The sequence below is a fragment of the Microcaecilia unicolor genome, chromosome 6, assembly GCF_901765095.1.
Source record: "Microcaecilia unicolor chromosome 6, aMicUni1.1, whole genome shotgun sequence".
NCBI lineage: Eukaryota > Metazoa > Chordata > Amphibia > Gymnophiona > Siphonopidae > Microcaecilia > Microcaecilia unicolor.
In genome coordinates, this window is record NC_044036.1 from 113340274 (window position 1) to 113360685 (window position 20412).

Below are 20412 nucleotides of genomic sequence, written 5' to 3' on the forward strand. Positions count from 1 at the left end.
ATGGGAAGCTTTCAAATCAATTACAAAGCTGTCCAATAAGTAAAAACAAACACAAACAAAACAAACAATTTTTGGCCTCCACTTTTTAAGGCACTGCCTATCCAATGGAAACAGCTTTAGACTTGTTACAGATGGACCAATAATAATAATTAAAAACGACAATGTGAATGCAGCAGCTCATAGGTTTGCTTGCATTGTTTTGAGTGAATGGGGATGACGGCTGCGCTGGGAAGGGGAAACATGGATCGTCCTAATTGGCTTCCTTTTTTACAGTGGACTACATATGCTCACTTCCACTCCTGTTTATTAAACCTGCTTGTTTTCAATAGCGTTTGCTATTTTGGGTGAACTAAAGCTCCGCTTACTACTACTACTACTTAACATTTCTAGAGCGCTACTAGGATTACGCAGCGCTGTACAATTTAACAAAGAGAGACAGTCCCTGCTCAAAGAGCTTACAAACTAATAGGGCTTCAGCCCATATTATAGACTAGATCGGAACACCCGTCTCCTCCTGTTTTCAACTTCTTTGTCACGTAACGGACCCAAGGACGTGTTCTCAATCAAACCTCCTTGAATGGGCCAGATAGGCTCATGCCGTTTCCTAGTCTCAATCTAACTTCCTTGGGGCTGGGTCCTTTCTTGACGTCATACTCACACGGCGCAATAACATAAAGAAAGAAGGGGAGTCAGGTTGCGTCTAGTGGGGAAATGAGAGGTTCCCACTTGGCTCACATACAAGCAGCTGTAGCACAGCCCGAGGCTAACGTGGATTTGACGTGATGGAGAGTGCGTGTCAGACCAGCCGGAGGTGACGTCATTGGCGCTAATATTTGAATTGTGTTTACAGAAACAGACTCGAAACGAGAAGGAACGCTAGGAGGAGAAAAGCAAGGGAAAGGTGCGATTAATTTTTTTTGTTGCCACAGGCGAGTGGGAGAAGGCACAGGCAGCGAGGAGGGGAGCTGGGGTGGAGCGTGGCAATAAAGGGGGATAGTAGTGGTGTTGGGATGGTGTGGGTTTTAGATTTTCTTCCACAGAATGAGAGTACTAGTACAATGTGTTGAGTATGTGTTTCCAAAGTTAATGCTTTCATCGAGGTGGTGTGTAAGCTTCAGTTACTCTTTTTCATTATTTTTCAGCTTTAGTCTCCTACCAATAGCAGGGGAATACAGCATGCTGGGAAACTCTTTATCTTCCCCCACCCCAACCCTTGTTATAAGGATACTCTGCTACAAAAAAGGGTAGAGCGCTTGTAATTGGGGGGGGGAACTTGAGTGTGTGGGAAAGAGGATGTTAAGGTCAGGACAAGGTGAGAGGGAGTAATCTATTTCCTTGTGGTTAGGGCTTCTAATTTTGAAGGATTTTATTTGGTAGCAGTGGCATAGCCACTGATGAGCTAGGGCCCGCCCACCCGAAATCAGTGCTCTGTAGGTGTGCCTAGCCTAGTAGGGATGCGCAAGCCCCGCCAGCAGAAGTTCTCTTGGCAAAAAGAACACTTAACAATCAGTGTTGCCAGGTAGTCGTGTAAAAATAAGCACATTTTGCCTAAATACAAGTCCAAAACAAGCAATATCAGTTCAAAAACAAGCCCAAAAATAAGCCCTTTTTTTTTTAAACATGCTGAGGTTTCAACATATGCTGCAACACACGTTTTCAACTCACCCACAGAGATTATTCAATGCCTACAACTGAGGATGAGTCCTTCGTTTCACTGTCCCTGCATTCTCCATCCCTGTCCCCTCACCATCCCCACAGTCTTAATTTTCTTCCCCACGTCTCCCTGTTGAAAGGAAGGTTTTATGCAATTTTGTGGGCCTAACAGGCATTGTAAGTAAACAACTTACTACTACTACTACTTAACATTTCTAGAGCGCTACCAGGGTTACGCAGCGCTGTACAATTTAACAAAGAGAGACTTAGGCCTATAGTTTAAAAAACACAAATAACAATATGTAATACTGATAAATAATATAGTTCATTTTTTAACGCATGAAAAGTAGAGAGGTGTGGTAGCCGTGTTAGTCCATTCTTAAAGGTTATCAATAGAAATCAAACAAAATAAAACATGGAAAAGAAAATAAGATGATACCTTTTTTATTGGACATAACTTAATACATTTCTTGATTAGCTTTCAAAGGTTGCCCTTCTTCATCAGATTGGAAATAAGCAAATGTGGTAGCTGATAGTATATATAAGTGAAACATCCAAGCATTTCATTGACAGTCTAGCAGGGTGGGGGTGGGTAGGAGGTAAAGTTGTATTTCTCTGCTTATCACCCTCCTCTCACCTACCCACACCCAGACTATCAATGAAATGCTTTGATGTCCCCATGCATACCTCCTACCCACCCCCATCCTGCTAGATTGTCAATGAAATGCTTGGAGCACCGCAGTGCACTTCAGCCAGGTGGACCCAGACCCACCCCCCCCCCAACCTGCAACACTTGTGCTGGTAAATGGGAGGCCTCCAAAACCCACTGTACCCACATGTAGGTGCCCCCTTCACCCCTAAGAGCTATGGTAGTGTTGTACATTTGTGGGTAGTGGGTTTTGGGGAAGAGGGGTTGGGAGTTCAGCACCCGTGGTAAGGGAGCTATGCATGTGGGAGCTTTTTCTGAAGTCCACCGCACTGACCTAGGGTGCCCAGTTGGTGTCCTGGCATATCAGGGGGGGCCAGTGTACTACCAATCCTGGCCCCTCCTATGACCAAATGGCTCGGATTAGGACTTTTTGAGCTGGGCGTTTTTAGTTTCCATTATCACTAAAAAAAAACAATCGGCCAGCTCAAAAACGTCCGTTTTTTCGAAAATACGGTTCGGCCCGCCCCTTCACGGACCCGTTCTCTGAGATAAACGCCCATGGAGATAGGCGTTCGCGTTCGATTATGCCCCTCCACATATACTACTACTACTTATTTCTATAGCGCTACTAGACGTACGCAGCGCTGTACACTTGAACATGAAGAGACAGTCCCTGCTCAACAGAGCTTACAATCTAATTATCAGGACTGTTTAAATTTTAATACTGCTCTTTCCTGTCATACCAAATGGAGTTCCATCTTCTTTTTCCCTATCACTTACTCCTGTCTATTCTTATCTCTCCTGTTCTCCACACTTGATTTTAACTTTTTATATTTATTATGTAAATTACTCTGAAGGCCTTTGCCCAAGGGCGGTACATCAAACTTTTAATACACCTGAAACCTGAGGAGATGAGGGGGAAGCATTCCTCTTGGAAGTATTGTGTAGTGGCCTTTCTGATTTACATGTGTTTTTTGTGTTGGTGTATCTGTGTGTTTTGGGTGTACATGTGTGTCTGTGAGTGGTAGGGTAGTTAAGAAAAGAGAGGCATTTTGAAAGAAGCAATTCCTTAACTTCTATGCTTTCAGCACAGCAACATTTCTACATTGAAGAAAGTTCCAGTCTGGCACATTTTTCATACTTAGTGTGTCTTGACCAGTTTTTTTTCTATGCCAAATTTGATCCTGCTCTGTTAATTGTCAGGTTTGTTTTGCCCCAGGCAGATGGATGTATGGACAGATTTTCTCCTCTCCTTATGTATAATTTCTTTCAACATCCAGTGGGTTGGAAACAATAAAAATGGAGGCATAACTTTAGAAACTGTTTTCTCCTACGTGACTTCGTGTTTTATGGCACTCTTTCTTAGCTACATTGCAGAACCTGTCTTTGAATAGTGTGTGCTTTTTCGTGTTAGAGGGGTAAGAGAGATTTGAGAGAGGAGGGAAGAGACGTAGAGATTCATTGGGTTGGAGGCAGGGTAGGGAGGAGCCATCTTTGATGAAAGTAAGGCTTGAATAGGTTTTTGGTGGAATTCTTGAGGATTGATTTAACTCTAAAAGTGCAGTCTTATTCTTTATTTTACTATTTTCGTGAATGCTATGTTTGTTTTGGCTTTTTTTATGTTTTTTGTAGGTAAATAAAATGACAACGTTGACGTTTCCAATCCAACCAACCTCTTCCATTGTGAGCTTCGTCAAACAGCACATCTTAATGGGATGTGAGGCCAAAAGTTTGGGTAAAAATGACTTGGTTCCAAACCCCAAGGTGAAGTATATTGTATGACTGTTTTTGCAAAAAGGCAATTAATTAGCTGACTTGTGGTGACACTGTTAATTGTTTTTCTAGGCATGACAGTACATTTATTTGCGCTATTCTTCTTGATTACCTGTTGTCTGTCATTAACTAGTTTTGATTTCATAAGCTTTCTGTAATAAAGTACATAAGTGCATAAGCATCGCCATGCTGGGACAGACCAAGGGTCCATCGAGCCCAGCATTCAGAATAATTGTATTAAGGACCTGATTTACTAAGTGTGTTTGACAGTGCCACCTGTCTCCTGCGATGTTGTGGAGATCCCCCAATTGCAACAGGAGACCAGGAGGTGGAGCATTGGCAGGGATGGTGGCGGTTCACCTGTCATAACCTTTTTGGACCTACCTAATTTGGGCCAATCTCGGACTCTTAAAGAGGAGGATCACTGCAAGAGTTCAGTGCTTTGGGCTGCATCCTCTGTTGCTGTACCTGGAGTGTAATACTCTTAAGTTGCACAGCCCTACAATGTTTTGATGTAGTTTGAAGTGTGACACTAGTCTCGAGCAACAGAGAATGGAGGATGTAGCCTGAAGCATGCATTGCTGCAATCATCCTCTCCCTAGATAGTGAGTGAGCGATCGAGCAAAAGGAGAGAGTAAGGGATTGTAGGGGGCAAGGGAAAAAGTAAGAGTAAATGAGGGCTCCTCCTCTTCCTGATTCAGAATACTCTTTCCCTCCTCCCTCTTCCTGATTTCCCAGCGCTGATCCCTATAATCTTTTGTGCACCCCCCCCCAAAAAAAAAAATAAGGCTAAATAAAGTAGACACATGAAATATATTAGACTAGTAAATAAGGCCCGTTTCTGACAGAAATGAAACGGGCACTAGCAAGGTTTTCCTCGGAGTGTGTATGTTTGAGAGAGTGTGTGAGAATGACTGTGTGACAGAGGGAGAGTGAATGCGAGTGTGTGTGTGTGATAGAGAGAGAGTGAGCACACAAGACTCTCTGTGAGACCGAGAGTGTATGACACCGAGTGTGTGAGACCAAGAGTGTGAGAGTGACTGTGTGACACATAGAGAGTGAATGTGATACAGTGTGAGACATAGTGTGAGAGACTGTGTGAGAGTGAGAGAGAGAAAGACACTGACTGTGAGAGAGTGTGTGTGTGACAGATACCTCCCCCCTCACTCTGGTATGAGGACCTCCCCCCCTCTGCGTGGTTGGCAGCACCGTGCAAGTGTGTGTGTGTGTGTGACAGAGAGAGGGAGACTGGGTGCGAGTGTGTCTGTGAGAGAGTGAGTGTGTTTGATTGTCCTCTGTCCCCTGCCCCACTTCAGCCACCCTGCGATTCTCCTCTCTCTGCCCTGGTCCCCCCTTCAGCCACCCAGCGATTCTCCTGTCTCCCCTGTCCCCCCACCAGCCACCCAGCGATTGTCCTCTATCCCCCCTCGAGCCATCCAGCGATTCTCCTGTCTCCCCTGCCCCCCTCCAGCCACCCAGCGATTGTCCCAGCCATGCAGCAATTATCCTCTCTCCCCTGCCCCCCCTTCAGCCACCCAGCGATTGTCCTCTGTCCTCTGCCCCCCCTCCAGCCACCCTGCGATTGTCCTCTATCCCCTGCCTCCCTTCCAGCCACCCTGCGATTGTCCTCTGTCCCCTGCCCCCCCTCGAGCCATCCTGCGATTCTCCTCTCTCCCCTGCCTCCCCCTCCAGCCACGCAGCGACTTAACGAATGTGCTTCATAACGTTGGAGGTGAGCTTGTTGCTTCAGTCCTGGCTTCTGATTACCCGCCCTCGACGTCATCACGTTTTGATGCGGGGGCGGGGTCCGCCCTCAACGTCATCGCGTTTTGACGCGAGGACGGGTCAGACATAGATGTGACAAGCTTTACGAACCCTTCAGACTTACGAACCCTTCAGTGAAGCCACGGAGTCAGCTTCAGAACGTTGGAGGTGCGTTTTATTATAGTAGAGAAGTGACTACTTTTATAAATAAAAGTATGCAAATATGCCATATACTATAACTGCAGCAGAGCTTCCAGCTCTTCTTGCAAACTCTGCCACTGAACTGCTCACAGACAAAATGGAAAACTGGCCTTAGTAAATCGGGCCCTAAATTAGATAAACTAAATTGCTTTTTGTACTGCCTCAGACAGTAAGTCTTGTCTTTTTTTATTTTTTTTTTTGCCTTTATAAGTTGGTAGATAATGTATGTTGTTTTCTCTGTCTGCTGCTAGATCCTGTCATGTTACTTGGACCTTCTAAACAGTTTTTTGTGTAAGACCCAGAGGGGGTAGCCATGCGTCCTGGCTGTATATGTTGGGTTTAGCACACTAGGCATTTTCAAAAGGACGTCCAAGTTGGAATAGAGGCGTCCAGCTCATAACGTCCAAAACAGACGTCCAACTCACATGTATTTTCCAATAGGAAATATGTCAGGATTTCCTGTTTGAAAATACGTGAGATTAATGTCCATGTGCTAGAGACATCCAGCATGAACAGCCATTTTACAAACTGGAGCGTCCAACATATGAACGGTAAAAAAAACAGAGACGTCTGTTTAGCAGAAGATTGGCTACGCAGACATCCCTGCAAAGTAGACAGGCAGCCTAGTGGTTAGTGCAGTGGACTTTAAACCAAGGGACCCAGGTTCAAATCCCACTTTAACATTTTATTTTGTAATATGTGCCCTCCAGTAACAGAAAAATACCTGAATGTATACCAGTAGCCTTCAGGCTGGCAGGTGGCTTATATGTTTAGGTATTTTTCTGTATCTGGAGGGTTCATAAAAAAAAGTTGGTGGGATTTGAATCTGGGTCCCTTGGTTTAAAATCCACTATACTAACCACTAGACCAGTGGCGTAGCCAGAAGGCAATTTTTGGGTGAGCCAACAGGTTGGATGGATGGGCACTAGAGAAACACCTGCCACCTGATATGTCCTGCCCACGCCCCTACTGCTACCGCACACCTACCCCACTCCCAATAATTTCAATGGGAGTAGAAGTGCTGGCCTCAGTGGCTGCAGGCCACATTGAGAGCTAGGGGAAATATAAGAGGGTGCACTCTTCATCCTCCACTAAGCCACGGTCCGCCAACACACATATGCTTCCCCCAAATATGCCCTAAATATTACAGTGGGGCCCTAAAATATCAATACATCAAGAAAACTGAACAAGCCAAAGTACTATAGAATACTACATAGAAAATTGATGTTAACAGAATACTTTGGTCACACACACAGAACACAAATGCCAAATACAGAATCAGTGACCACAAACCATAAACAAACTAAATCAAAATCCCAAGAGGCCAGACTTTGCATTTAGCACAGCACAGAGAAATACAAAGAGATGCATTTTCTCCTAGACTGTGCAAAATATGCAAGAGACAATGTTGGGGGAGGTACAACTAGGGCAACTACGTTTGGCCTCCTAGTCAGAGAGAACCCCAGGCCAGCTGGAAGCTGAAGAAGGTGCAGCCTGTTAGTAAGCTTTGGGGTCCCCTCCTAAATATCTGCCTTGGGCCCCAGCCATATCTAACACCAGCACTGGCAGGATGTACATTTCAAATCTGACATATTCTAGTCACAAAATAGAAAAAATTCTTTTTTCTACCTTTTGTTGTCTGCTCATTTTATTTTCCAAGTCATGTTGGTCCCAGGCTCTGGTTTCTACATCCTTCTGTCTTCTCTTAACTCACTCATCAAGGTCTCCTGTCCATTTGATATTTCTACTCTCTCTCCATCTTCTTCCATTTCTGTACCTTTATCTTCCTCCATGTTTAGTATCTCCCTTTCTCTGTGTCCCTATATTTCTCTGTCCAGCTTCTCCCCTCTCTTTGTCCCCAGCACCATTATATCTCTACCCTCACTGACCCTACCCCATCCAGCTTCTCTCCTTCTCACTCCCTCCCCTTTCCAGCATCTGGTTTGGTTACTTGATACCCCGCCCTCACGCTGTAGGTTTAGTATTTGTTCCCTTTTCCTTCATCTCCTTGGTCTGGTATCTCTGTTTCCCTTCCCTCTAGTTCTCTTCCTCCTCTTCCTCCACCCTCCAGCAGCTCTCTCCCTTCCATCCAGTCCCCTCCTCCTCTTCCTCCCATGTCCATCAGTTCTCTCTCTTCCCTCCAGTCCCTTCTTCCTCTTCCTCCCTTGTCCAGCAGCTCTCTCTCCCTTCCATCCAGATCCCCTCCTCCTTTTCCTCTCACCTCTAGCAACTCTCTCCCTTCCATTCAGATCCCCTCCCTCCTCTTCCTCCCACATCCAGTAGCTCTCTCCCTTCCCTCCAATCCCCTTCCTCCCACAAGTCAGACTCTGGCAAAACTATCCCTTCCCTCCAGGCCCGCCCATCCAACATCCTTCGCTTGCCGTCGCTGCCTTTTCTCCCGTGGCTCCGGTTACGACCGTCCAGGAGTAGGCGTTCAGGGTTGCCTGCATGCCTGCCTGCCCTGAAATAATTCTCCCCAGGCTCCGCTGCCTCGATCCTGCATTCTCTTTTTTGCCTGTCGCGCAGTGCTGCCCTTCACACAGCTCCGCTCCCCTTTGCCGCGTCCATCCAGCCCTCTCTGATGCACTTCCTGTTTACGTAGGGCCAGACGTAGGGTCTTTTGTTCTGAGTTTATCAATAGAAATCAAACAAAATAAAACATGGAAAAGAAAATAAGATGATACCTTTTTTTATTGGACATAACTTAATACATTTCTTGATTAGCTTCCGAAGGTTGCCCTTCTTCGTCAGATCGGAAATAAGCAAATGTGCTAGCTGACAGTGTATATAAGTGAAAACATTCAAGCATTACTATGACAGTCTGACAGGGTGGGGGTGGGTCGGAGGTATGCATGGGGACATCAAAGCATATCATTGATATTCTAACAGGATGGGTGTGGATAGGTGAGGGGTGGGGTGATCAACAGAGACATACAGCTTTATGGTTTATAATGGGCCAGGAACCCCAGATCCTTGTTAAGTCCTTTCTGTTGGGTGTTAAAATATTCAATCATTCTGACTTCAAAGGTCTTACGTTCTTGTATGGTTTTAAAGTTACCTTTCAGTATTCTCACTGTGAAATCACTGGTCCAGTGTCCTGGTTCTGTGAAGTGCTGTCCCACCAGGGTGGGGGCCCTACTGGCTGTATTGTTCATGTGATGTCTATGTAAATTGAATCTTGTCTTAAGCATCTGGCCTGTTTCTCCAATATAGCATCCTTCGTTACATTTTTTACACTGAATGATACAGTGGTGGAAATAAGTATTTGATCCCTTGCTGATTTTGTAAGTTTGCCCACTGACAAAGACATGAGCAGCCCATAATTGAAGGGTAGGTTATTGGTAACAGTGAGAGATAGCACATCACAAATTAAATCCGGAAAATCACATTGTGGAAAGTATATGAATTTATTTGCATTCTGCAGAGGGAAATAAGTATTTAATCCCTCTGGCAAACAAGACCTAATACTTGGTGGCAAAACCCTTGTTGGCAAGCACAGCGGTCAGACGTCTTCTGTAGTTGATGATGAGGTTTGCACACATGTCAGGAGGAATTTTGGTCCACTCCTCTTTGCAGATCATCTCTAAATCATTAAGAGTTCTGGGCTGTCGCTTGGCAACTCGCAGCTTCAGCTCCCTCCATAAGTTTTCAATGGGATTAAGGTCTGGTGACTGGCTAGGCCACTCCATGACCCTAATGTGCTTCTTCCTGAGCCACTCCTTTGTTGCCTTGGCTGTATGTTTTGGGTCATTGTCGTGCTGGAAGACCCAGCCACGACCCATTTTAAGGCCCTGGCGGAGGGAAGGAGGTTGTCACTCAGAATTGTACGGTACATGGCCCCATCCATTCTCCCATTGATGCGGTGAAGTAGTCCTGTGCCCTTAGCAGAGAAACACCCCCAAAACATAACATTTCCACCTCCATGCTTGACAGTGGGGACGGTGTTCTTTGGGTCATAGGCAGCATTTCTCTTCCTCCAAACACGGCGAGTTGAGTTCATGCCAAAGAGCTCAATTTTGTCTCATCTGACCACAGCACCTTCTCCCAATCACTCTCGGCATCATCCAGGTGTTCACTGGCAAACTTCAGACGGGCCGTCACATGTGCCTTCCGGAGCAGGGGACCTTGCGGGCACTGCAGGATTGCAATCCGTTATGTCGTAATGTATTACCAATGGTTTTCGTGGTGACAGTGGTCCCAGCTGCCTTGAGATCATTGACAAGTTCCCCCCTTGTAGTTGTAGGCTGATTTCTAACCTTCCTCATGATCAAGGATACCCCACGAGGTGAGATTTTGCGTGGAGCCCCAGATCTTTGTCGATTGACAGTCATTTTGTACTTCTTCCATTTTCTTACTATGGCACCAACAGTTGTCTCCTTCTCGCCCAGCGTCTTACTGATGGTTTTGTAGCCCATTCCAGCCTTGTGCAGGTGTATGATCTTGTCCCTGACATCCTTAGACAGCTCCTTGCTCTTGGCCATTTTGTAGAGGTTAGAGTCTGACTGATTCACTGAGTCTGTGGACAGGTGTCTTTCATACAGGTGACCATTGCCGACAGCTGTCTGTCATGCAGGTAACGAGTTGATTTGGAGCATCTACCTGGTCTGTAGGGGCCAGATCTCTTACTGGTTGGTGGGGGATCAAATACTTATTTCCCTCTGCAGAATGCAAATAAATTCATATACTTTCCACAATGTGATTTTCCGGATTTAATTTGTGATGTGCTATCTCTCACTGTTACCAATAACCTACCCTTCAATTATGGGCTGCTCATGTCTTTGTCAGTGGGCAAACTTACAAAATCAGCAAGGGATCAAATACTTATTTCCACCACTGTATATACCACATTGGAAGATGAGCAAGTGAAAGATCCCTTTATGTTGAATATCTTTCCTTTGTGGATAACTGTGGGGTCCTGTGAAATATTTTGGCATAGTTTGCAACTGGATAAATTAAGACAAGATTCAATTTACATAGACATCACATGAACAATTCAGCCAGTAGGGCCCCCACCCCGGTGGGACAGCACTTCACAGAACCAGGACACTGGACCAGTGATTTCACAGTGAGAATCCTGAAAGGTAACTTTAAAACCATACAAGAACGTAAGACCTTTGAAGTCAGAATGATTGAATATTTTAACACCCAACAGAAAGGACTTAACAAGGATCTGGGGTTCCTAGCCCATTATAAACCATAAAGCTGTATGTCTCTGTTGATCACCCCACCCCTCACCTATCCACACCCATCCTGTTAGAATATCAATGATATGCTTTGATGACCCCATGCATACCTCCGACCCACCCCCATCCTCCCAGCCTGTCAGACTGTCATAGTAATGCTTGAATGTTTTCACTTATATGCACTGTCAGCTAGCACATTTGCTTATTTCCGATCTGACGAAGATGGGCAACCTTCGAAAGCTAATCAAGAAATGTATTAAGTTATGTTCAATAAAAAAGATATCATCTTATTTTCTTTTCCATGCTTTATTTTGTTTGATTTCTATTGATAACCTTAAGAGTGGACTAACACGGCTACCACACTCCTCTACTTAAGTTCTGAGTTTAGAAGCAGACAAACGTCCTGAGTCTCAGCAAACTGATTACGGGTCTGTTCTAAAAATAGATGTGTCCTCCCTACTTCAATTTAGTTTCTAACAGGGCCTTTGAGCTGCTCAGCATGGCAATATTACAGGTTACTAATGTGGCTACATCTGCATTCTCTAGTATCTCAACCATTACTGATATTCACAGAAATACCATGTTGGTATGATAGTAATATATACAGTCAAATCCTCTGGGTTCTAGGATGAGAGAAATAGTTGAACACCGCTTTACTATGACAGTCCAGCACATTGGAATTCAAATTGAAGTGGTGATGGCAGAAAATGAAATGCAGTACTAGTCATACGCTTCTAAAGGATTTAAATTGAGCGTACAGTATCCAAAGAAATAATGTGGGTCAAAGTAACACAGTCCTGATGTCACTTTCTACAGCTCAAGTGGAGTACCTAAGTTAAAAGAAATACTTTTTTTTTTTTTTTTTTTAGTTTTCTAGGACTGCCAAAAAGTCATCTGTTTAAAAGTGCAAGCTGTTCTCAAAATCTAATCATCACTACAGAGAGAGTATTCTCTCTGTCTTTCCAAGGACACTGATAAAAGACTGGGCTATGCTCCATGGCCTTGCTTGTTATAACACTGGCTCAAGCAGCGAGAGAGCTAAATTTAGCACAAGGACCATACATTACCAATTTGATTTTAAATGTGATACATTATTTTAAAAGAAAATTGTCAGTAACTCTCTTTTCTTATCTGATAATCTTAGTAGAACTTCCAAATTACTGTGGGAATAAACAGTAATCACACTGACCTCTACTGGACAGTGTAGGTTAAGACATGCAAATAATACATTTTGTAAAGCACTCTGGAATAATTAGCATGACTTTTATTTAGCTAATTTTCATTTTAAAGTCCTTCTAAATATATATTGATAAACTACATAATGCATGTTACTAATGATAAAAACAAATAAAAGGCAAAAAATTAAATATATAAAAAAGGAATAACTAGGATTTAAAATGTTTAGAATGTTAGAGAATAACAGTTCAGAATAAAGTTTCTTTAAATGCAAGATTGAACACTAGTGGTATATCAAGTGGAATAAACACAAACTCCCTGTGGCCAAAATGCCTACTGTCTGTTCTCTGGTCAGATAGTGATTATAGATCTTGACTGATACAACTTTGATAGGTGTTGTAAGTCTCTTCTTTCTCAAGGATGACTGGAAAAGCAGGCGTGCCTTGCCACAGTAGTGCTCACCCTTGACTTCCTTAAGCTGCTGCTGGAGATCTGATGCTCTGTGGTGAGCAGGTCCTTCTTGCCACAGCAGATGCCCTTTTATATCATTTTGATATTAGTGTTGTCTCTGATGATTTGATAACATCACAAATGATGATTGGCCTGTGCACTTACATTATGACTAAAAAAAAAACCCCATAGTAAATGTCGACAGATAAAGACCTGCACAGTTCATCCAGTCTGCCCAAAAGGTGGCCAGAGTTGAATCTAGCACTCTGTACAGGTTCCACTTCTTCATAAATAAATACTGGTATACTTAATCTCTGTCTCTGCCTGCCAATTTTGGGGCACAGACTGTAGAGGTCTGCCCAGCACTGGTCCTACTTCCCAACTACTGGAGTTGTCATCGAAATGGTCTTAATCCTGATCTATTTTTGCCATTTACTGGACTAAGACTGTAGAAGTCTGTCTGGCATTGGTATTCCCAACCTCTGAAGCTGCCATTAAAGCTCACTCCAGTGAAGAGGCCATTTAAGTTTTGCACTAATTGGATTCCATCCCTTTTCTTTATAGTGATCCTCTGTTTATACCACATATTTTTGAATTCTGTCACCATTTTTTTTCTTCACAACCTCCTGTGGAACGGCAGTCCAGGCATCCTCCACATATTCTGTGAAAAAATATTTCCTGACATTGCTCCTAAGTCTCCCACTCTCCAACCTCAGCTCATAATCTCTAGCTCTTCCGCATCTGTCTCTGAAAAAGATTAGTTCACATATAGATGTTTAAATACTTAAAAGGTATTAATATCGTATCCCTCCTTTCCTCTAGTGTAAACATGCAGAGGTCTTCAAGTCTCTTCTCATATATCTTTTGGCACAAGCCGTCATTTTTGTTGTCATCCTCTAAACCGCCTCAAGTCTGTTGATGTCCTTACGAGCAAAGGCCTCTAAAATTTGAACACTATATTCTAAATGGGGCCTTACAAACGACTTGTACAGAGGCATTAACACCTCCTTTCTTCTACTGAATATTCCTCTCTCTATGCAACCTAGCATCATTCTGGCTACAGCCACTGCCTTTTCACATTGTTTCTCTGCTTTAAGATCCTCTGACACTATCACACCAAGGTCTCTCTCCTGGTCTGTGTTTGTCTCCCAACCCCTAGCAAGTACAACTCTTTGGGATTTCTTTTTTTTTTTTTTTTTTAAATCTTTATTTATAAGTTTGCATTTACATCTTATGACATAAATATAGGTAATATCAGAAATTAGAACAAAGAAGTAAAAGAAATACTTATAACCAATATTGGTTTAAAGTAAGAAATAATGGATTTACATTTGTCCCCAATAAATTGAATCAAGATACTAGCTAATTACTTAGAAGAAAAAGCCTATAATGATAAGCCAAGTTATTTTAGCGGTAGGGACAAAACAGATCTCTACAGCCAACGTTACAGCATTCTAATTAGGGAGGCAAAACATCAGGTGACGTGACATTTTCCTTAGATGAAATGAATTCTAGTAATTTAGAAGGGGTAAAAAATATATAATTATTCAATTCGAAAGTAACATAACACTTGCAAGGAAATTTTAACAAAAAGGTAGCACCCAGTTTAAGGACTCTAGATTTATACAATAGGAATTCTTTCCTCCTCTTTTGCGTACTCCTTGCCATGTCAGGAAAAATCTGAATTTTTTGCCCTAGAAATATATCATTTAAATGGCGAAAATATAATCTTAAAATATTATTTCTGTCAAGTTCAAGAGCAAAGGTCACAATCAATGTAGTTCTCTCTGTAATAAGTTCCAGAGAGTTTTCAAGAAATTCAGTCAGATTTAAACTTGAAATAGCCTGAGGTTGCTCTTTAGATAATTTCACAACATCAATGATATATTGGGTCCGTGTTATAGGGGGATATCCCTCTACTGGGATCCCCAATACCTCACCAAAATACTTTTTAAGCACATCAGTTGCTGAGATTAAAGGCGATTTAGGAAAATTCAATAATCTCAGGTTATTTTTCCGCCCATTATTTTCCAGGTATTCTAATTTTCTTTCCTGAGTTTCTTTTTCTTTAATCAAAGTTACCGTTAAGTTCTTTAATTGTTTAACTTCATTTTCCATCATCAAAATTTTTTCTTTGTGTTCTTGAACATTTGTAGACAGATTTTGACTAGTTTGTTTTAATTCCACTATTTTGCCTTTAATAGAGACATTCATCTGCAGTAGTGTTTTATTCACCTCCTGGATTGCGTCCCATAATGTATCCATAGTCACCTGCGTTGGTCTCTTCAATCCTCCGTTACTCTCAGAAGCCAAACCTCGGGTAGTAGGGACAGCGACCTGCATCTGTCCCTGACTTGCTCTTTCCTTCCTCGGGGTCAGTGCGCCCGCGTGTCCTCCTTCCATGAACAACGGAGCTCTAGCTTCCAACTGCAGTGGTCCCGCCGGCAGCAGCACACTTCCGGGTTGTGGAGGAGCGGTGAGAGCGGGAGGACTCAACGTCACTCCCTCAGCGCTGCGCTCAGCTCCAGCAGGAGTTGAGCCCGTCGAAGTAGGACCAGCGTTTTTCCCTTTCTCTTTCCCATCTGTAAAGTTGGGGAGAGAAATTCTCTTGGTCGCTCACTGTAGAAACTCGGGAGCTCTGGGATCACACAACCGTTAACGACACCATCTTGATTCTCAACTCTTTGGGATTTCTATACCTCATGTGCATCACTTTATACTTTGCATTAAATTTTAACTGACAAACATTAGACCATCTTGTAATCTTTTAGATCATTTCTCATGTTGTCCACTCTATTGCAAATTTTAATAAAATCAGCCCCAACACCGATCCTTGGGCACTCTGCTACTCACCTTTTATTTTCTTCTGAGTGAATTCCATTCACTGCCGCTCTCTGGCATCTGTCAGTCAACCTGTTTTTAATCCATTTCACTACGTTGGGTCCTAACTTCAGTCCGTTTAACGTGTTCACAAGCGTCCTATGAAGAACCGTGTCAAAGGCTTTGCTGAAGTCCAAATAGACCACATCTAGCATGTGCCCTCGTTCCAGTTCTCCGGTCACCCTGTCAGTCGGGCGCATTTGACATGATTTTCCTTTGGTAAAACCATGAATTGTCTCAGATCTTGTAATCCATTGGATTCTAGGAATTGTATTATTTTTTTCCTTCAGCAATGTTGCCATATTTTTTTCCTACCACTTAGTTTCCCATGACTTCTCTGTCACTATTTTTATGGAGAGGGACCACATTTGCCTTTCTCCAATCCTGTCGAACCTCCTCTGTCTCCAAGGATCCATTATACAAATCTTTAAGAGGGCCCACCTGAACCTCTTTCATCTCCTTCAATATCCTCGAATGTATCTCATCCAGCCCCATGGCTTTGTCCACTTTGCTTTTCCAATTCATAAATGCTTTCTTCTATGAAGAATGCAATATCTACCATAGGATTGCCTTTTTTTTTTTTTTTTTACAATATTATATGGAGATTTTTCCCAAATTCAGGTTCCTGGGAGGCCGAGTTGATGTGACCAGGGTCCTCGTCATGATTGTCCACATTCCTTTATCTTCAGCCAATTTGCCATCTCAACAATTTTAACAGGGTCATGGGTCCCTTCCTTCATGAGAGCATGCCTGGGCACAGGCCTGAGCAAATGTCTTTTCTTCACTGAAGCATAGAGCACTACATATTCTGTGAGCTCTGTAGAATATACCACAGGTCTGGTGTAATCAGTCTCTGTAACATACCGGTCAGGTTGTGATAGGAGCTTCTACCCTCACATCTCTATTACCATCTCTATTCAAAAGGTCAATAGCAAAGCATTTCAAATCTTCAAAATTATACCCTGGTTTGCAGAGTGTTGTAAAAAAAAAAATACTGTTCACTCATTTGTGTTTGAATATTTTAGTCATTTTCCTCATGTAAAACTTACCACAAGGATATTTGATAATATAGATGACAAAGCTAGAAAAGCAAGTTATTTGGATGTCCTTTGACTCTAAACACCTCTTCCTCTTAGTAATTACAATTAAAATGTGAAGCTGAGTTACATTACTGAGAATTTGAAATTTATGTAGGGTGCTGTTGGATTTGGGGAGAAGCTGAGAGAGAGGGTAGTTTTTTTTATTTTTGTGTCTTTTAAAGCTACAATATAAAGGAAGAATCATAAACTATTACTAACTGTGTCGTAATTCTTACACATTTAGCTAATGTTGTTCAGATGTCAAGGTGTTCCACTGTGAGGTAGCCATAATTCTCTGCTCTCCAAAGTCCATTAATATCGGTGCAAGGTACCTCTAATTGCCATTATACAGGAAAGAATATAGCCTATATAGGTCACATTACTGAGTAGATAAAATTTATACAAATTAGCACAAACATGACAGACAAAAATTGTGACATCTTTGGAACTGACATATATTTTTTAATCTTTATGATTCCCTGTTGGAATTCCTTGAATTATTCATTTTGCACTGGTAACTCAACCAGATATTTCTATATTTGGGGATTCAGAAAACCATTGTAATCTAATAACATTTTCTTAATTTTTAGCCTGAAGTAATTCAGAAAATCTACATGAGGGTTTTACAGCTTGTGTTTGACTATCGGCCGGAACAGTTCTATGTGGTAGGTGTTCAACTGTATATTTATGCCATGTATGCCCGACTTGATGTTATGCATATTTATTGTGGCTGTCCTGAGAAAACTGTAAGGCATATTTAATACAGTGTAGGCAAGGTATGAAATGCATCTTTGCATATTCTTTGAAAAACAGACTGGCTCAAAGGCCTCCAGGACTGCACTGAGCCACTGTTTACAGCAGGTTTGTCCAGGTTCAGTCCTCAAGGGCCAAAAACAGGCCAGATTTTCAGAGCATCCTAATGAATATATATGCCTCTATTAAATGCAGATATTTTCATGCATTTTTATTTGATATATCCAGAAAATCCGGCTTGTTTGCAGGTCTGGAGGACTGGACATAACTCTGGTTTAGAGTATCATTGCTTGGTAAGGAAGGACTGTGAAAGAAGGTCACAGTTTCAGTAGTTAAAATACAAGTCTGAGCAAGTATGGTTCTTCCCAAATGTGGCAGTCTCCTCAGTCCTCTCAGCTGAAGGAGGAATGCAACTATTAGGGAGGTTGTGTCCCTAATTAATCCTGCTGTCTAGGGAGAACAACTATTACAGGTAAGCGAAAGCTTTCTTCATTGAAAAGCAGGATGTAATTAGATACCCAACTGGGTGCCTCCCAAGCTCAGAGCCACTCAGTTTTAGAGATAAATTTTGTCAATTTCTGAGGAGCAACCAAAATCAGTTGAAGCAGCAAGAACTGCATTGTGACTCAATTCTCGTTATTCTTTTGGCTACACAGGATAAATATCATTCCTTTAATTTGCATTTTTCTTTCCAAATGTGTATTTGTTTTTATTTTATTATATGGATTTAGTTTACACTTTTTTTTTCAGTATTAGCGCACATTGAGTAACATTCAGGTACGGTGGGCATTTCCCTGTCCCCAGAGGATTTACAATCTAATTTTTTTTTTTATACCTGAGACAATGGATGGTTAAATGACTTGCCAAGATCACAAGAAGCAGCTGTGGGATTTGAGCCAAACTTCCCTGGTTGTCAGCCCAGTGCTCCTAATTACTAAGCTACTCGTCTACTTCACTGTGTTGTAGCTTTTGGAAGTTACCTGATCCAGTTTTAACCATTTGTATTTTTAATTATTGTGTTCTCTTTGTGTGAAGATTTTGGAAGCAATAATTACTCAACAATTAATGAAGTATCTTGTACGTAACAACTTAGCTGACAATCGGGTTTTAGAAATTTTTTTAGCACAGAGACAGCTTTGGGTGTGTTTAATATCAAGAGATGAAATACTGGTTGAGTAAAGTTTGGCAGGTCGTGCTGATTCAATTTGATGTAGCAGCTGCATTTGATGTGATTGATTGTGAAATTTTGTTATGTATATTGGTATTGTTGGCCTTGTTTTAAACTGGTTTAAAAGTTTGTTTGTTTGTTTTTAACCCTTAGATCCTACCAAGTTAAGATGAAGAATGAACTTTCCTTATTATGGGGTTCAACATGTAGGGTACCACAAGGTTTCCCTTTATCACCCATTCTATTTATTATAATAATATCATCTTTGGGTAAAATATTGGATAAGTCTGCAGTGAAGAATTTTATATATGCCAACAATATTACCCTGTTGATTCCTTTGGAAAACTTGACTATGAATATTGATTCTAAGGTTGAATCCTATGTTAAATTGGTGGAGGATTGGGTCGTAACATTACAAATTGCTTTTTGTCAATCTTTACTATAAATGGTTTTTATCTTCCAGTTGAATCAGAACTAAAGATATTGGGGTTGGTTTTGTATGCCAAGCTATCTTTTGAGAATTATGTGGCGCTGTTAACCAAAAATCCTTTAATTTAAGAAGACTGAGAAGAGTCTGACACTTTTTTGAACTAGTGCAATTTAGATTGATCAGGCTTTGATTCTGAGTTGGTTCGATTTACTGTAACATACTTTTTGTGAGGTGTATGTAAGACACTTTTCAAAAGGTTGCAGACATTGCAGAATATTGCGATTAGAGTAGTTAATTCAGTGGGCAAGATTAAAAGAGTGACTTCATTACTAATTAAAGCACACTGACTTCCAGTTCAAAGCTTGTACAACTATATTTTTAAGATATTGTATGGTATAGCACCACAATATATGTCTTTGATAGCTTTTCCCAATCATAACAATGTTAGGCAGCTAAGAGATACTTTGGTGTGACATCTACTTTCCTCTCAGTCTATTAGATATAAGAAGGTTTTTCAGACTTCCTTTTCTTTTTGAGGCACCAAATTACGGAATGACCTTCCTTTTGTAATTAGGCTTTTTAATAGCCTTATTTTATTTCAAAAATTATTTAAACCATGGCTATTTGAGAAGTTTTTAAAGTAAGGATTATGTTGATTTAGTCCTTTTTCGCTTATATTATGTTATTGAATGTTTTCTGTAATTTCCAAAGTATGCTTGGCTCCTTTTTTTATGTAAACCGCATAGAAACTTACAAGTTGTTTGCGGTATAGAAATATTTTGTAGTTTAGATTTAGATTGTTAATTTTGAAAGGTATTGCTGCAGAAGAATACAATAACATTTTAAATAATATTGGGAAATATGAAATAATACTTATGGTCTCTGTTTCTTATAGGTACCTATGGGTTTAGATCTACCATACACGGAGATATATGAAGGCTTTGCAGCACTTGGTACCCTCTCTACTCTAATGTAAGTACCACAAAAGCATTTTCTTAGCAAAGAATAAGAATTCTTCATTAAAAAAAAAGATTTTTCTTTCTTGTGCCCTTCATACGTTTATGGCTTTAGTAATGATAAGGCCTATATGAAAAGAAAGCACCAAATTCCACAGAATACTAATTCAAAAAAATCACAAGAATAGGTGAAATAGGTGATTGCAATACCATACACTACTAACCACAAATTCAGAAACCTGGAGAGTGAGAACATCAGTCACATGAATATATATAGGTCAACAGACCTCTCACAGC

The 20412-nt window shown here is 41.6% G+C and overlaps 1 protein-coding gene across 1 annotated transcript in view; it reads left to right on the top strand.

The window, feature by feature from the left end:
* The first annotated feature begins 537 nt into the window (after positions 1-537).
* Positions 538-20412, top strand: part of NUF2 (NUF2 component of NDC80 kinetochore complex) — a 127124-nt gene continuing 107249 nt past the window's right edge. The window contains exons 1-4 of the mRNA XM_030207503.1: positions 538-901; positions 3935-4066; positions 17399-17473; positions 20055-20131. Coding sequence (XP_030063363.1) covers positions 3944-4066; positions 17399-17473; positions 20055-20131 — 275 coding nt within the window. The 5' untranslated portion in view covers positions 538-901; positions 3935-3943. The remainder of the gene's footprint in view (positions 902-3934; positions 4067-17398; positions 17474-20054; positions 20132-20412) is intronic.